Raw genomic sequence first — 19,650 nt, 5'->3', positions numbered from 1 at the left:
GGAGCCTTTACAACCACTAAGAAAAGAGGCGTTGAGCAACTATATGGGTTGAAGTCCCACAATTGGCACAAGATGCTCCAAATAAGTGTTTTCCAAGTCTTGTACGTTGAAATTAAATTTTGTAATGCCATAAACCATACATACATGTGCTCTTATGTGCGCAGTTCATACTACCTACTAGCATCGACCATTGTGCAAATAAGACTTTGAAAAAATATATTTATAAGATGGGCGAGCTTGTGAGGTATGTAAAACCCATGTCAGATCACCCTTCATTATACCACCTTGCAAAATGAACGTGCATGAGGTATAACGTACTATTCATTTATTTTTCAGATATGTTAGTTCCAAAGCAATTGATCCAGCCACGTTGGATGATGCGCGTGTTATGGCAGTGGAGGTGGTTTGTTTGGTAGAGGAGACTTTTTCGCGAACCATTCTCACAAGTCAACTACATCTCATTGTGCATTTAGTGGACGAAATTGCTTTATGTGGCACTATGCATGCACGTTGGATTTTCTTCCTAGAGCGCTTCATGAAGACCTTAAAAGACCTTGTGAGGCAAAGTGCAAGGCCCGAAGGAAGCATGGCCGAGGGTTGGTTGATACAAGAGTCTCTTGTATATATTTCAGAATTTCTTGGTCAGGTGGACAGCTCTTTGCCACGACTATGGAGCAATGAAGAGGACTTGAGGATGACCTCTATTGTCCCTCAAGGAAAAGGACAGAGTAAAGTAATTGACAGAACATTGACTGATGATCTCAATTTCACTTGCATCCTTAATACTGTTGTGATGAGCAGATGGGTTACAAGATATGAGGATGTAAAGACAAAAAGGCAAGCAGAAAGAGCTCTCTTTCGGAGGCAACATGGCTCTCGTAAGGCATACCCTAAGCATCTAGCAACACTTCCGAATCATATCCATTGCATGAGGAAATGGAGAGAGTAGAGAGCGATGAGGGGCTGCATATCATGGCGGAAGAATGGGAGTATGCACGAGGATGCATGTTAAAGGTACATAGAACTAATGTTTTGCATTAGTTGTAAGTGATTTGCTTTTAATATTTATTCACATTGCTTACATAAATATTGCTTCTATTTTGGTCCAGTGCAATATGTTCAATGCTATATGGTGTGAAGGCAAGCATTTTCAAACACAAAGAATTAATGAAAAGAGGAATACACAAGATTGCAGTGTCATTAGTAGCTTTGAGGGAGCTAATGGAAAAATGGATGATTATTGTGGCACAATCCAAGACATATTTAGACTTGACTTTCGTCGCTTCTTTGTGTATGTTTTGGATGTTAATGGCAAATGAATGTGGTGGAAAAAGGGCCTAACGCAACGATAAAATGCCATGCAAGTGGCTATGTAACTATTGACTCTACAAAGTTTTGGCAAACAAAGAAAGATAGGCTCGTATTGCCACAACAATGTGAGCAGGTATGCATTTTTTTACTAATGTGTTTCATGTACATATATATCTAAGCTCGCGTACCCCTTGACTTTTGATATGCTAATTTATTACTGCAGTATGTGTATTTGAGTAGGTTATCTATCTCCCAATGGTGCATGACATTAAATGGTGGTACGTCATCCCTATTGCACCACGTTCCAGAGTGATGTATAATACATTCACTGATATGGAGCATATGGAGGATGTAACAAGCCACAATGAAGATGATGTCGAACATGCCAATGAAGATGATGTAACAAGCCACAATGAAGATGATGTCGAACATGCCAATGAAGATGTTGTGATCGATGATCAAGAAATAAGAGATGATCATGATAATAAGAATGAGCGTGCAATTTCTCATGATCATGAGAATCACCCTACCATTGAGGATGATGGTGATGTTGATGAGGATGATCAGGACATCGATACCATTATCAATGGACAGAATATCGATAGTGGAATAAATTTGATTGTAGCCTTACAAATTGATCAAATGGATATTGATGTTGATCATTTGGCAAGGATGGATCTTATTGAAGATGAGATCGAATCCTAACCAATCCATCACTGTATCGTTCTAAATTGATGACATTTCTATTGTATATGTTATCTTTTACGTATCATCTCATGATTTATTTTTGAATATATTTCATTGTTGTAAATGCATGTAGTGGGATTGTGTAATGATATATACTGTAATGTACTATGAGATGGTTTAAAGAAAATAGTTTTTAATTTTGTAAAGGAATTTAGTTTTTCTTAATAAAGCACTCGCGTGTATTGATGCATGTATAATTGCGTGTATATACACGCACTTATACACGCATTTCTGAAACCAGTATACACGCGAATTTAGATGCCAATATACACGCGCTGGTAGACGTGTTTCTTAAAGTTCAATACACGCGAATTTATATGCCAATATACACGCGCTCGATACTATTCATATACATGCGCGACCATACACACGCCCGTAACTTATCGCGTGTATGGAACGCGTGTATGGCAGCAGTGTCTTGTAGTGTTAGTGGATCTACTAGAAATTTAAAAAAAAAATTGGTGTACACGATCAATTACTACTACAAGAGATGGCAGGATAAAGTACCCTATAGAACAAAGAAAAGAATATGAAGAGATACTACACTCTAGAGTGTTATAGCATCCAATTGGCGCATGGAGATCACTCTTCATGGGATAGCATAATTGGCTGCTATATCTATAGAAGATTGTGAGAGTATACTCACGATGGACCCACTATATATGCCAATAAGAAGAAGATTAACTGAAGTAGAGTTCATAAAGAAAGGGGATCTCATTATTGCTTCAATGCTTCCTTCTTCGAGCATGATAACTTTGCTACTTTGAACTAGCAATGCTAGTACATCATAAAATCTTGGGTTCCGAATCTAGCAGTTATAGCCAGAATCACGTTTTTCAAGTTACTCACAGTCTTAATTGATATGTGTACACATTTAGTAGGGACCAATTAAAGTTTGATCTTAACAAAGGCCTAGGAGAAGACATCATCATGTTCTACTACCACAAACTCCGATGAATCTCCTCCTACATGTATACAATCTTTGAAGACATGTCAACACATGATTCTAGATGCCCTCTCAGTAGTATTACCTAAGGTGCACCCTCTCGAAGGTCTAGATATAAAATCTACCTTGGATGAGATGCCTTTAAAAAATAAGATCTCAAGGATGGAATCTACATCAGGTAGGGGAGGATATTAACCTCATTTTGGGTTAACCAAACATCTCTTCTCTATACATGAGAGATGGCTTATAATGTAAGTATTATGAATGGCACCATAAAATGTTGTGTTATAAGAAAAGTGGGCCAATAACCACGTTCACTTTTTTGGATACCCGTGTGAGTAAGGGCCAGATATACATAAGTAACTTTTTCTCATAAGATATCAAAGGAGAATCCCCCCCGTGTGCCAATTGAGTCTTGTTTGTATACTTGCTTTCTTATGCTCTAGTCTTGTATAAGAGAGAGAGAGAAGTAGTGTGTACGATTCTTGGTGCATATTGTGCCTCTTGTCCGTTGTATGAGAGTGAGTAAGAGTGAGAGGAGGGAGAGCCCTTGAGGGTATTTGCGGAGCTCCTTGTGGTGACAACGAGGAGCAGGATTCGGAGAGAATGAAGCTAGCACTAAATAGTGGGGCTTGGAGTTTTTGAGAGATACAATTAGTAATTCACGGTAAATCCCCATGACAAGTTAAGGTACGCATGATTTTGATGTTTGAGCAATCTTATAAAAGGTCAGCCGTCCTCAGCTCTGTACAAGAAATGCTTGAGTGATCAGCCGTCCTCAGCTCTGTACAAGCTCCCCCCTGGGAGCCATGGCCTGCCTCTGCTCGGAGAAACGCTGCAGTTCGCCTTCTTCAATAGCTGCCCCATTGGCACCCCGCCTCCATTCCTCTCCACAAGGCTGCACGGGTTCTGCTCCTCTCTTCTTTATCAAATGCATACGATAATATCCGATGATCAAACAACATACAAGTGGTTGCTCCATCACGAGCAATAAAGTAAGTATGAGAAAGAAAGACGACTTATTCTTCTTCCCCTCTTTTTCCAATCAAACAACATACAAGTGGTTGCTCGAGTCACGAGCAATAAACTAAGTATGGGAAAGTATGAATAGCTCGTCAAACCGGAAGTTGGGCCAATAACTTTCCCAAGAGGTTTTTTCTGTCCTAGTTGTTTATCAAGAGCGGTGTCGCGAGCGGAGGAGTTTCTAGCGACAGGGAGATGGCTGCAGGGACAGAGTACTTCGTCTCATCATCACACCACCCTCATGTTGATAACAATTCAGTGCAGCTTGAGCGCAATGCCCATCATCTTCTTCAACCTTGCTTTCTTGCAGTGTCTTTGATAGTGTTGGGTCTGACACTTGTCGCCTTCCGCCATTACAAGAAATGCTTGACTGATCAGCAGTCCTCAGCTCTGTACAAGCTCCCCCCTGGGAGCCATGGCCTGCCTCTCCTTGGAGAAACGCTGCAGTTCGCCTTCTTCAATAACTGCCCCATTGGCACCCCTCCTCCTTTCCTCTCCACAAGGCTCCGCAGGTATGGCCTCATTGCTGATCTCCTCCTCTTCTTTATCAAATGCATACAAATAATATACGTTAAACCTCATTTTAGCTGCAGTGATGAGAATTTTAGTGCTGGTAGTAATAATAATGAGCTTTCTAAAACAAATTTAACCCCTTCGCGGAAAAAAAAAACTTTACCAAAATTAATTGCTGAATAAAATAGGTGGATTTTTTTTGACCGCCATATAATGCAAGAAATTGGAGTATTTTCGAAATATAAAAAAGCGTATTATTGTGGCATTTTTGAGCCTGCGACGCAGTCTGTTTTTTAAAATAATTATTGATATTTAAATAAACACCATATTAAACGTTAAAAAAACGCGTGTCACTAAAAAAACCATTTTATACGCTCAATTTTTATTTTTATTTTGAGGTATAGGGTGACACAGTGGACTTTAATTATGCACGTCTGCAGGCATATATATATATATATATATACATATATATATATATTGGATTTCTAAAAAATAAGAAGAAAATCCGTCATGTGACAATAGGGGATTTTTTATGGGTACCCTACTAGTGAGCGGAGCCGTGCTTCACGCACCTTTTGAGACCTCCAAATTCAAATTCTACCCGAACCTTCTCAAACCTCCTCCTCCCTTTCCCAAACCTCCAAATTCTTGCCACGTGGTAGCTTTGTGAAACTCTTCTCGAGTTGTCCCAACTTGTCTACGGGCAGGTTTGACCCACTCTTAGACCCCCCTTCGGTGAGTCAGTTGTTGACTGGTCTAAACCGTTGATATATATATATATATATATGTCTATTATATATTATCCATGGATAACTTTTTTAAGACGTGGCCCAAGGAGAGGGAAGAAAAGAGAAATACTAGATTTCTAAAAAATAATAGAAAAAATCCACCTACTACCATGTGACTAGGGGATTTTTTTCATTCTTTAGTGCCCTAGTAGTGGGCGGACCCGTGCTTCGGACACCTTTTGAGACCTCCAAATTCAAATTCTACCCGAACCTTCGCAAACCTCCTTCTCCCCTTCCCAAACCTCCAAATTCCTACCACGTGGGAGCTTTGTGAAACTCTTCTCGAGTGGGCCCAACCATATATGGCAGGTTTGACCCACTCTTAGACCTGCCTTCGACGAGTCAGTTGTTAACTGGTCTAAACCATTGTCTGTACGTGTTAGTGTCTATGAGACATGCACATGCACATAGAACACATGGACACACACATAAAACACACATACACACATAGCATATGTATGTGTACACACACATACACATATATGTAAGTGCACACACAAAGAGAATACATACATACACAGCAAAGAGAAGACACACATACACATACACATACGGATGTGCGCACACACACATATAGAGAACACACACATACACATGCAACTTACATGCACATAGTATGTGTGTGTGTGTGTGTATGTATACATGTATACACACACACACACACACACACACACACACACACACACACACATATATACATGTAAATATATGTATATGCATATATGTGTATATATATATGTACATATATATATATATATATATACATATATCAATATATATATGTATGTATATATATATATACACATATATGCATATACATATACACACACACACACACACACACACACACACACACACACATATACATACACATGTATATATATATGTGTGTGTGTGTGTGTGTGTGTGTGTATGTATGTATGTGTATATGTATATGTATATGCATATGAATATATATATATGTGTATATATATATACATATATCAATATATATATATATATATATTCGATTTTTCATAATTTAAACGCATTATGCTCTTTCTATAATAAATATACATACTTATTATATAATACATATATATTTATATGTACTTTTTATAAATCTACTATGTATATAAATATATAGATATTTTATTAAATACTTTATGTATTTTTCACTTAAAATAATTAAATGTTTATTATATAATAATAGATAATAATAGATAGGTTGCATACTGAGCCTCTAGCAGTAGTGCTCCATCCATCACACCCCCCCACTAGCTTAGTACTTTCATAGTTTATTTTATGTTCATTTTGTCCTTTTTTTTTCTAGACATCCAGAAGACATTGACAGTGTTACATTGATTTGTCTCATAGGTCGAGTTCCCCCTCTAGTAGACGTTAATACAGCTTTCTTTCTTTCTTTCTTTCTCTCTCCCTCTCCTGGATAGATATACATATCATATACTCTTTATATAATACAATATGATATATATGCATATATGTGTGTGTGCATGCCTCTGTGTGTGTGTGTATGTATACATATGTGTGTGTGTGTAAGCAAATATATAAATACACACACACACATATATGTATGTGTGTGTGTGTGTAGATTATATAAAGAGTATAATTTGTATATCTCTATAGCGTAGAGAGAGAGAGAGAGAGAGAGAGAGAGAGAGAGAGAGAGAGAGAGAGAATATTCAAATACACACACATATATACATACATACATTCATACATACATACGTATATATATATATATACGTATATATATATACTGTGTATATGTGCATGTGCACGTGCGTGAGTGTGTGTGTGTTTTATTATATTAAATATATAATTATGAAAAAAATATTGATATGTGTGTATGTATGTGTATACATATATGTGTGTGTGTGTATATATATATGTATATGTATATGTGTGTGTATGTATACATATATATATATGTATACACACACATATATATATATGTATATGTATACATAGACACACACACATATATATATGTATATATCCATATATATATATATGTATGTATATGTCTCTCTCTTTCTCTCTCTCTCTATATATATATAAACACCGGTTAACAATCGACGCCCACTCGTGTATATGTACAAGTATGGGAGTCTTAAATACATATATGTCTCTCTAGTGTACATAACAGGTATGGGAGTCTTGAATACATTCATTTATGTTTGTGTATATATGTCTCTCTGTGTGTGTGTATATATATATATATATATATATATAAACACCGTTTAACAATCGACCTGCCGAAGGCGGGGTCTCGCTCACTTGTGTATATGTACAGGTATGGGAGTTTTTTCAAGACGCACTTGCTTGGGCGGCCGACGCTGGTGTCCATGGACCCTCAGCTCAACAAGCTCTTGTTATCCAACGAAGAGAAGCTCGTGCAGGTCTACTTCCCCCGCCTCATCACCAAAATTGTGGGTCCCGTCCTCACCGTGCACGGCGCCCGCCACCGCCGTTTGCGCGAGCTCGCCACCACCCTCCTCAACCCCGCCGCCATCCAAGCCCGCCACGTCCTTCCCGTCCAAGATCACGCCCTCGCCATCCTTCGCCCTTGGCTGCACCGCCCCCGTATCGACGCCCAACACGAATCTAAAAAGGTCAGCTTGCTATCCCATCTCCTTAATCATCCCTAAACCTCACCTAATCAGACCTATTGTTATCCAACGAAGAGAAGCTCGTGCAGGTCTACTTCCCCCGCTTCATCACCAAAATTGTGGGTCCCGTCCTCACCGTGCACGGCGCCCGCCACCGCCGTCTGCGCGAGCTCGCCACCACCCTCCTCAGCCCCGCCGCCATCCAAGCCCACCACGTCCTTCCCGTCCAAGACCACGCCCTCGTCATCCTCCGCCCTTGGCTGCACAGGCCCCGTATCGACGCCCAACACGAATCTATAAAGGTCAGCTTGCAGCTATCAAAACCTCTTGTTGTCGGTGCATTTCAAAGATTAGTGGTCGGAACATTAGTTGTTTTATTTTTAATTTGGTTCTGAATCCTGATTTAAGCTACTCCAGCTGTTGGTGGCACATCTTTTAATGCTAGTTGTGCTACAGCTCCAAGGTTAGGATGGCCCACCATTTTATTACTGATTCCAAAGTTCAGCTGAAGCGAAATTATGAAAGGAGGAAATCTATAATCCAGTTGTCCTAAAAAATAAAATTTAAAAATCTGCCCTTTTGAGGAAACGCATCATTTAAATTAATTGTTGATTTATTCAAAGACCACTATGAAACATTTCAGCCTACTTTCATTAAGCTAATCTTACTTTCAGCATGACCGATTTGTATGTAATTAAGCCTCATCTCTCACTCAATAATGGAATCAACCGTGTGCCCAGTTCTTCTTTACCTATTCTGTCAAGAGTCTCCTCAGTTTGGAAGCCGAAGACCCCAACACTGTGAAGCTAATGAGGGATTATTTCTTTCTAATGACTGGCTACTCCTCGGTTCCTATTGATCTGCCAGGAACCACATTCAACAAAGTGCTTACGGTACTAATGGATTCTCATGCCATCGTTTATGCATAAAATTTCACACATGCATGCATACATACATACATACATGTACATATATTCATACATTTATACATATACATGCTTACACATACACATGTGTACATACATTCACAAATATGTACGTACATGTTCCCACGGCATGCTACATATATACATGCTGTTGTGTAAACATGCACATAACACACGTACCATTGATACACTTGCTCACCTATATCAAGACATAACATCCATGCATGTGGATGCATACTCACCATCAACCATACATACATACTTGTGTACAAGCAACATACAAACCATATATACGTACATGCAGACATAGATCTAGAATATATGTGTGCATGTGACATATCAGTTGAGGAGACATATGTGGCAGCATGTATGTGTACATGTGACATGTCCGCACGTACATTGAGGATACATTGCATGTGGCGTGATTTTACGATTGCCAATTTACATGCATGCATGAATGTGTTGATACAGAGGTACATGAGAGTATATATATGATAATTAATTTAACAATCTTTCTAAACGGTATCTTCATATATGAGAGGCTCGTGAGAGGATTATTTCTATATTCAGAAATATCATTAGGCTGAGAAAAAAGGAGGCACGGGCACAGCCATTGGATTATACGGATGTGTTATTGAAGGAGACGGATGAATGTGGGAGGCATTTTAGTGAACAAGAGATTGTGGAGTTCATTTTCTTCTTGGTATTGGGTGGCTTTGAGACTACCAGTATTCTACTCACCAATGTGATCAAGTTTCTCTCAGAGAATGCCCATGTTGTAGATGAGCTCCGGGTAATTAGTTCTCTTTTCTGCAAACCTTACTAATCTCTATGTTAATCAGTACTACATAAACTGTGTAATTGCCTCATCTGATCAGTTTTTTTTTTGGCAATTGATAATTATGTTTAGAGTACTCGATTCGATTAGTGCGACTTTTGGCTGTACTAAACTGTATGTGTAATGTGCACACATATGCGTGCATGCGTATGTAAGATGAACGCGCGCACGCACACACACACGAAAACACACACAAACACATACATGTGCATTTGTATAATACAAGCGCAGTTGCATGTATGCATGCGTATGACAAATGTGCGCATGTGTACATACGTTGTCTACATACATGCCCGCGTGTATGATGAATGTACATGTGCGCTGTACACACTTGCACGGCACACGCACGCACATATCTTCGCTGTATACTTGATAAAGAAATCTGATCCTATTTAGACATTTTGTAAAGGTAGTGATGAATGTTTGGGTAATTAGAGTTGATTTAATTCAGGGTCAGTTTACGTGTTTTAATCTCGCATTTGCAGAGAGAGCACTCCCTCATTCGGAAAAGCAAGAAAGATATTAATGAGAAGCTCACCTGGGATGATTTTAGACAGATGCAATTTACAGAACTGGTGAGTTTCTCTAAAATCAAAGCTTGATGCTTCTGTTAGATTTATAATCATTTCTAGAAAGAGGTGTTAACTGCTGACTAATTTTCCGTTTTATCTTAAATTTGAAAAAAAGGTGGTGAAGGAAGCTCTGAGGATGGCGAGTATCGCACACTATGTAACTCGAGAATCTCTTCAAGATATTGTTTTCAAAGGTAATTAGATCCCAAGTGAGTATAAATTAATGCATCACATTTACCAATTAACCACACTTGCTTTATTACAGACATGATTATCCCAAGCGGGTGGATGATTTTGATCAATTTTGCTATGGTGCATCTCAACCCTAACTACTACCCAAACCCTCTCAAGTTTGACCCATGGCGTTGGATGGTGATGATTTGTGTCCCTCAACTCTTACTCAAATGTCTATAAGTGGAAATTTTGTTTAATGTTTTTTTATAACCCCTTAATTTGGTTCAATTAGCAGGATCCTGCAAATAATAATCCTACCTTCTTAATGCCTTTTGGTGGAGGAATAAGAAGCTGCCTTGGATCAAGCATGGCCAAATTCGAAGTCTCCATATTCATTCACTACCTTGTCACTCTTTACAAGTAATGTTTTGTTGATTTTTAGCACTAATGATTTTTTTTAAGTTATTCTTAATTTGAGTAATAATCGCATTTTGTTAAAAAGAAACTTATTCTCAATTGTGGTTGTCTAAGAAAAATATGGAATTTTCAATTTGGGAAATTTGGTTTTATGTCTCATGATTTAGTGAAAAAGACTGTTAAAAAATTTTAGTATTATTTTCACATTGTGTGGGCCCTTCTAGATAGATGTTCCATAAATAGGTTTTAAAAAATTAACACATTTCTTATTTTTTTTAAAAGCAGGTGGGATCGGATAATTGAGAAAGGTGGTCAACTTGATGAGGTGTCTAGCCTCTCTTTGCCTTTAATGCGTAAAGGTCTACCCATTAGAGTAGAGGCCTTCTCCCTCTAGAGAAGCATTTATTTATGAATGAACTATAGCTTTAATTTTGTGTATGAAAAATTAGATTTGATGTCTCTTGGTTGAGGAATTGATATCACAAAAAAACATATTTGATTTTCAGTTGAGGACTTGCTACGTCACATAATTCTATTTTCTTGCATGAGAACCTTTGGCTTTGCGCATATAGCTCTTTATTATTAGTAGTGGGAGAAAAGAGTATATCCACCTTTCTCTAATTTTGAGGCGCACACACCATTATTTTTGGGTAATTAGTTGATTTAATAATTACATGTATGCCCGCATGTTTGGGTAATTAGAGCACTCCCTCATTCGAAAAAGCAAAAGAAAGATAACGAGAAGCTCGCCTGGGATGATTTCAAACAGATGCAATTCACAGAAAATCTAGAATCAAGGCTTGATGATTCTATTGGAATTATAATCATTTCTAGCAAGAGATGCTAAATGCTGACTAATCTTATCTTAAATAATTTGAAAACAAAAAAGGTGGTGAAAGAAGCTCTGAGGATGGCGAGTATCATACACTATGTAACTCCAGAATCTCTTCAAGAAGATATCGTTTTCAAAGGTGCTTAGATCCCACAATTGAGTATAAATTAATGCATCACATTTACTAATCAACCACACTTGCCTTATTACAGACATGATTATCCCAAAGGGGAGGATGATTTTGTTCAATTTTGCTATGGTGCATCTCAACCTTAACTACTACCCGAACCCTCTTAAATTTGACCCATGGCGTTGGGTGGTGATGATTTGTGTCCCTCCACTCTTCCTTAAATTTCTGGTGGAAAATTTTGTTTAATGATGTTCTTTTAATAACCCCTTAATTTCGTTCAATTAGCAGGATCCTGCAAATAATAATCCTACCTTCTTAATGCCTTTTGGTGGAGGAATACGAAGCTGCCTTGGATCAACCATGGCCAAATTCGAAGTCTCCATATTCATTCACTACCTTGTCACTCTTTAATGTTCTGCTAATTTTAAGTAATAATGACTTTTTGTTTGAAGGAAAGTTATTCTTAATTGTGCTAATAATGGAAGTTATTCTCAAGTCTAAGAAAAATATGGAATTTTAAATTTGGGAAATTCGGTTTTATGTCTCATGACTTAGTGAAAAAGATATAGAATATTGCTATAAAAAAAAATATACTAATATTTTCAAATTGGCCTTCTGGATAGACGCTCCTAAATAGGTTTTAAAAAAAATGAATAACTTTTTGTTTTTTTTAAAGCAGGTGGGATCGGATAATTGAGAAAGATGGCCAGCTTGATGAGGTGTCTGGCCTCTCTTTTCCTAAAATGAGTAAAGGCCTACCCATTAGAGTAGAGGCCCTCTCTCTCTCTAGAGAAGAATTTATTTATGAATGAACTAGCTTTAATTTTGTGTTAAAAAAATTAAACTTGAGTTAATTGCTTGTAAAATTGATTATTAGATCATCGAGTCTATTCACTTGAATGTATAGTGGTAAATCTTAATTTTAAAATCTTGACAACACAATGTCGTAAGAGCTTTGAATAGATAGAGTTTGCTTAGCTAATAGAAATTTTGAACTTTAATTGCACTTAAATGATGGCTTATTTTTGAACCTAGTTCCCCTCAAATTAGTATCAAGGCTTATTTTTTACGCTTCTAGGAAGTCAAATAAAGTTTGGATTAAAAAATTGTTGAAAAAGCTTTAGAAAAAATGGGTATGTGTGTCAATTTTTTGTTGATTAGTTTCTTGGAGATATTAAGGCAATATGTTGTGGAAAATATTGAGGCAATATTTGACAATAACATCATATTTTTCTTCTTGGATGTAAATATCGAGTATGCATATATTACTTAAGCCATTGGCCACCATGACGATTCATGGAGACCTTGAAAAAAATTAAAAAAAATGTGCTAGACAAATTAACAATAATTAAAAAACCCTATGACATAATTAGAATAATGAAGTGCTTGCATTGAAGGTCACGTGCAATGTAGTGTGTTGACTTCTATGTTACATATAAGTGTAAGTACTTCATGAAATAGTCGCTTACAATGTCTGAAAGGTACATCACTTGACACAAGTCTATGCAATTTCCAAGTCCCCTAGAGCATCTACTGGATTAAAACCTAACTCGACATTTAAAGGAGTTGATGTTATGCTTGTGGTGGATGAAGAAGTTTCATCCTCTTCTCCCAATAAATCTTCATTGTTGTTAATGACAATTGTATCATCCCTTTAGGATGTCTCCGAAGTCATCAATAATGGTACTTGGACCTTGCAGTTGTGAAGCATGATCTTTTCTTAACATCCTTGTCTTGAATATTCATTTGCTCCTAAGAGTAACTTGTATTATATATAATCACTTTGAGTTTGAAAAATCCAAGTGGAAAATTACCTATTATGACCTATGTTAAAATCCATTACAATTTGCATACTTGTGGAAAAGCCATAATAGCACATGGTGGTATATATAGTGCGGTATATATTGTCCACTTACGTGCTCTCATGTTTATAATAGAACAAATATGTAATGAAGATTTGTCAATAATTTGGTCAAGTCTATCACAAAGAAATCACGTCCTTGTGTTGATGGACTACTACATTTAGGACACGTGGTTACAATCTCAAACTCTTACCAAAATAGAACACAATCGTTTGGCCATCATCATCATGAATGAATACTACTTTTTGCATGCTTATATCTTCAAGTTTACATCATCTTGTGTCCCATGTCTGTCATTCAAGACAATCGAGTTGACAACAACCTATGATAAAAAGAAGAAATTTGGCTTTTAATTCTTGAATGTAATCTAAATCACAACAAGTAACACAAAAATGAATGACTTATCAAAGTAATGCAAAGACATTCATGTCAAACATTCATAAGTGGATTGTGACTTTAGAAGTAAGAAGGAAGATTGTAATTTTGCTCGGGGGGGTCACTATATGTAAATCCTCTATATCACGTGCGTTCAAGGCCTATTTAAAAAGTCCCTTATCTGTGAATTTTTAAGTGAATATAATGTATCCTTTCCTATTCAAATCTGTAATTTTTTTTTAAAATACAATAAATAGTGTGAAAACTATTAATCTCCAAAGCATGAAGCTACAACAACTCCAAGTTCTCCACATAATGATGTGAATCGAGCTTCACTCGTTCCTTTGGTGAATATGTCTACAATCGTCTAATCTGTGGGGTAATGCTAAATCATTATTAATCCTTTATTTACTTCTTGTCAAACATACACTACAACACGTCGAGGGCACAACAGCGTTTCAGTAGCGTTTTTTTTGTCGTCGGGATATCGGGGATTTCGTTCGCTGTGCTCAGTAGCGCTCCTAGCGGCGAAATTTCGAGCTTCACTCATTCCTTTGGTGAATATGTCTACAATCATCTAATCTGTGGGGTAATGCTCAATCATTATTAATCCTTTCTTTACTTCTTGTCAAACATACACTACAACACGTCGAGGGCACAACAGTGTTTCAGTAGTGTTTTTTTTGTCATCGGGATATCGGGGATTTCGTTCGTTGTGCTCAGTAGCTCTCCTAGCAGCGAAATTTCGCTGCACCACAACATTTATAACAGCGAAATTTCACCTGTGCTGAGTAGTGCTTTTAGTAGTGAAATTTGTGATTTCGCCTGCTGAACAGAGAAGATAGCAGCGAAATTACGGTGTTATTTTTGCTGCATAAAATTCCAGAGAGTTGTTGGATGCTGAATTCTAAAAATACATCTCACATCCACATAGAAAATGATATATAGTCATCCATTAAAACCTTGGAGCCATGTTTCGAGCAAAAAAAAAAAAAAAATAGTTGAAAACTTTTGAGAAGGGAAACAATGTCAAGATCATGAATCTATCCCATCTTGTAATAATTGGTATCATGTCTACTGGCTTGACTTTCTTGCTCAAAAGTTGACATCACACCACAATCAAATCCACATGCTCTGTGTGAAAGTGCCTTCCCTCTGACCATATTGCATTATATATTTTGTACTAACATTAAACAAAAGCATGACATTTAGTACATATAGTGCATTAAACAAGGTATATATGTGAGATAGAGATGAAGAATGTATTTACTTGAGGGTCACATCCTCTTGCATACTCATGCTCTTGTCTTGTGATCATCTCTCCATTTTACGATGCCATTGATATTGCCATACGAAACCATTCTATATTGATCACATTTGGTAGAGGTTCCAAGCTAGGCGGGAATGGCAAGCGTCTATTTGCTCTTCTAAAAGCTCTTCTCTCATCCTTCTGTCTATTGATTGCATCCTTGTATCTCCCAATCCACTTCTTCATGATGGGACTATTTAGAATGTAGAATGTATTCACCTTGTGGCGTAATGCTTCATCCAGTCTTCATTGCCTTCCTTTTCCCTGAGGCACATTAGTGATTAGTCGATCATCCTCCTCATTGTTCCATAATCGTGGCATGGAAGGATCTATGTGAGATAGATGTTTTGAGATATACAAAAGAGACTCTTGCGCATAAACCATCCCTCTGCCATGCGGGCTTCTAGCCTTTCTCTTTGTCTCACAAAGTCCTTCAAGGTTTTCATGAACCTTTCAAGGAAAAACATCCATCGAACATGAACAACGCCACTTGATCAACTAAATGCACCACAAGATGCAATTGGCTAGTGAGAATTGTTCTAGGAAAGTTGTCGTCAATCATACACACTGCCTCACTGCCTCAATAGCATTGAGACAAGCCATCTCAATGGATGTAGGATCTATCTCCTTTAAGGATATGTACCTACATACATAGCAATTATGTGTACTATTTACCAATACATAACTTGTGAGTGCATGAGAATTCCAAATAAGCAATATACTTAGTGAATTGAAGAGAAGATTCATATCTCACCAAGCTTCCCATTTTGTAAATAGCCTCTCTTAACTTCTTATATCCACAACCAACTATAGAAATTGAAAGAATAAACTATGCATAGAAAAAAATGGAAGTGAGTATACGAGCCTACAAATTATGTACCATAAAGAGAATGAATAATAGAATATTTATATACCTATAATATCTTGTGCCAATCATGTGTCTTGAGGCCATATAATTGTACATCTCCTTTCTTTTTGGTCTTTGTGAAGGCACCCTTCAATGAATGCATTGCTCTCATTGGTGTATAAAAACATGCAATCACACTTTTCACCTTATTGTGTGCTCCTTGGTTAATACCCATGGTGCCTTCTTTGGTAGGACCATGTTACTACTCTCACTTTCAATTGGCCATGCACTTTGAATGTGTCCAATGTTTTTTAAGTCATCCCTTGCAACCTTTGTATCTATTTTACTAATTAAATGGTCCCAAATATTTGTTGCCACATTCTTGAAAATATACATGGGATCTAAGAGATGATTGATCTTCATGTCACACCAATATGGAAGTTCAAAGGAAGATTGAGTGTCTAGACATCCCATCGGGTGGTGGTGGATTGGGGGTGCTTCTCTATGCCTCAAACAATCTTTACCTCTCATCACCAGTGGTGAGACATCATGTGGAACATACTTCAAATGTGAAGAACGGAGAAATCGATGATGTTTACCGTACACAACCTTCTTAAGTGTAGAGGTTTTTTCCAAAACAAAGTGATGGTATACGAATTAGACATGCATGATGTCCGGAGGTTTCCAAACCTATTTTATTGAGATGATTGAGATAGAGATATAAACTTAAAGTTTAAAGGCTAAACTCTTATGCATATAAGGTTCAAGTAGGTACTTGAGCACTTCGAGAACCCGGGATAGTCATGCATCATCCAAAGCAAAATACCTTTCACCTCCACCTCATGCCTATTTATTGGCCTGGAAACGTCATGTACTTTGATACCTCGCCATAGTGTCTCAAGCTCCTCAATTAAAGGCTCGAGGTACACATCCATGTTTGCCACCTTATACTTTCTTGGTGTACAAGGAGAGCAAGCATGATATGACCTTTCTTGATTGTCACTCATGGAGGGAAGTTGTAATTCACCACCAATACAATAGGCCAAGTAGACCATAATGTGGACTTGAAGCCAAATGGGTTAACACTATCCATGCCCAAGCCAAGATGTAAGTGACGAGGCGCATCTTTAAACTTTGGCCATTGATGCTCCACATGTTGCCATGCCAATGAATCAGCTATGATCCTAATGATGCCATCGGTCGAGCGATGAGTAGCATGCCACGTCATGAGTTTTGTAATCTCCTTACATTTAAACATGTGTTGGATGCGAGGAATGATAGGGAAGTGTCTCAAAACCTTTCGGGAAACTTTATCACCTTGCAAATCATCCCTATAGTGGCTCTCCCCACATTGTAGACATTGTGTTGCATCTAAATTAACCCCTCTAAAAAAATAGCATGCAATAATTGGGACATGCATGTATTTTTGTGTAATCCATACCTAGCATAGAGAGCATTTTACGACACCCATCTCATGAGTTCGGTAATATATTTTGAGGGGGAAGAATCTTCTTGAGAAGCCTACAACATAGGGTAAGAAATAATATGTCAAAATATTAGCACAAAGGAGAGTATATAGAACATGAAATATTTTCAATAGAATGAGACGGTCTTGACTCCCTTGATCACTGACTATCTCAAATGGGCATCCAAAGCATGTTATGATGTTTTCATAAAGAAATTTGGCAGTTGCATAGGCATCTGCCTTCCTTGAAGCTCTTGCTTCTTACCGAAGAAGACTTGTGACACTTGCATTACTCCATCCATAAGTTGTTTGCAAGTTCAATAGCTCTAAGTTTACTCGTGGTGTGGAGTACGAACATCCCTCATACAAAGGTGTGCTTGCCTCTCTATGCAAGGTTTACTCCTCTTATTGTGACATTGGAGCTTGCTATTCTCATCTATGACCTCTCTTCCAAAGAAGTCATTCACCATGTCATCCATGATGAGATTATCTTCCTCCTCATTGGCAATGGTGGAGGCATCTCATTCATTGGTTGGGAAAAATGAGTCTCAGCCATGCTTTCCATATGAAGCCTTGCCACCTTCCACACTTTACCCGATGTCACCGAGTGGTGTGGCATGTTACCTAGAACTCTCCTATGATTCTCCTCTATGTCATCATCCGCACTTGGTCGTGCCATTGCCTCATGAAGACCATATGTTTGGATATGCTCAATTGTTATACGACGTTGTCGTATATACTGGCCCTTGCATTGATTACACACACATAAAATTTTTCATCTCAACCATGCCTCAGATCCAACTTCTAGCCCTTGATGATCACTGTCAGACATCTTTAACTAGGGTTCATACAAAACACACAACAACATCTAGTACTGCAAACAGAAATTTACCTAGGTTTTCGTTGTTGTGACAGCGACCACAACAGTGTTTTTTTCACTGCACAGTAGTGAAAAGTCGTTGTTCACCAGTGAATCTAGCAACGAAATTTCACTGCTCAGTAGCAACCTGCGAAAGTGTCACTCCCGCCTGAATCGCCCGCCAGCGGGTGTCAATATCTACCTACTTCTCTATTGCTACACATGCACAGCTACGCTTGTTGCAGCCCGAGTTTTCCTCCCACCTCAACTCATCCCTCAAGGGTATTGAATTAATCAAGTCTCCTTCTCCAAGGAAAGCACTTCTTACTTTCTTCCCTCTTTAATGGTTTCATGTCTTCTTCCAAGCTTTCATGGAAAGCTTGGAAATAGTTATATGTGAGCTTCTCTCCCTTTCTCTCTCTCCCTTTCTCCCTTCCCCTCTCTTTCCTATCCCTTTCCCTAACCCTAGCCTAATGCATAGAGCTTTGATGGAGAGATCTCCATTAAGGCTTTCTATTAAGCATTCTATGCATTATGCATAGGTTTAGGCTTAACATAAACTAGTTTTTCCTTTCACTTATGCATTGAGAGTAGGGTTTACGGCACTCACCTCTTTTTTCTCTTGTTCTTCTTGCTTACTAATGTGTTAATGATGACTACCTTTTTTATTTATTATGTTTCTTTTTTGTAGGATTATTCAAGTGAGCAAGGTTTTGGGTATAGCCTCTCATACGGTAAGCCCTGTTTCTTCATTTGTGCTTCTTGTCTTTGTGTTTTTGCACCCTTGGGTGCCAGGGATTAGGGTTAGGTCAATAGGCTAGGGCTATGCATAAGGGCTAGGCTATGCATAGCCCTCTTTATGCATAGCCCTCTTTATGCATAGGGATTATGTATAGGGCTATGCATAAGGGCTAGGACATGATTTGAACCATGCTAAATATCAATGGAAAGATTAATGTATATATCAGATTATCACTAGAATCCTTCTTAGGGTCTTCAGAATCCTTCATAGGAGAAGAAGGATGCACAACATCTTGAGAGATACAATGATTATCAAACAGAGAAGCAAAAGCAGTGATGAGTAAGGATTGTGTATCATCAAAA

At 37.9% G+C, this 19,650-nt stretch overlaps 1 protein-coding gene across 1 annotated transcript; it reads left to right on the top strand.

The window, feature by feature from the left end:
- Positions 1-4,188: 4,188 nt before the first annotated feature.
- LOC147617466 (cholesterol 16,22-dihydroxylase CYP90G4-like) lies at positions 4,189-11,309 on the top strand. Its single transcript, XM_086775412.1, has 9 exons — positions 4,189-4,539; positions 7,625-7,943; positions 8,681-8,833; positions 9,408-9,659; positions 10,190-10,279; positions 10,392-10,470; positions 10,542-10,648; positions 10,746-10,870; positions 11,153-11,309. The coding sequence occupies exons 1-9, from the start codon at positions 4,223-4,225 to the stop codon at positions 11,259-11,261; spliced, it is 1,551 nt and encodes a 516-aa protein (XP_086631538.1). The 5' UTR covers positions 4,189-4,222; the 3' UTR covers positions 11,262-11,309.
- The last annotated feature ends 8,341 nt before the right edge of the window (positions 11,310-19,650 follow it).

This window comes from Cibotium barometz, chromosome 36, assembly GCF_041138505.1.
Source record: "Cibotium barometz isolate CiBa-2024 chromosome 36, ASM4113850v1, whole genome shotgun sequence".
Classification (NCBI taxonomy): Eukaryota; Viridiplantae; Streptophyta; class Polypodiopsida; order Cyatheales; family Cibotiaceae; genus Cibotium; species Cibotium barometz.
This window is presented reverse-complemented; position numbering and strand designations above follow the sequence as displayed.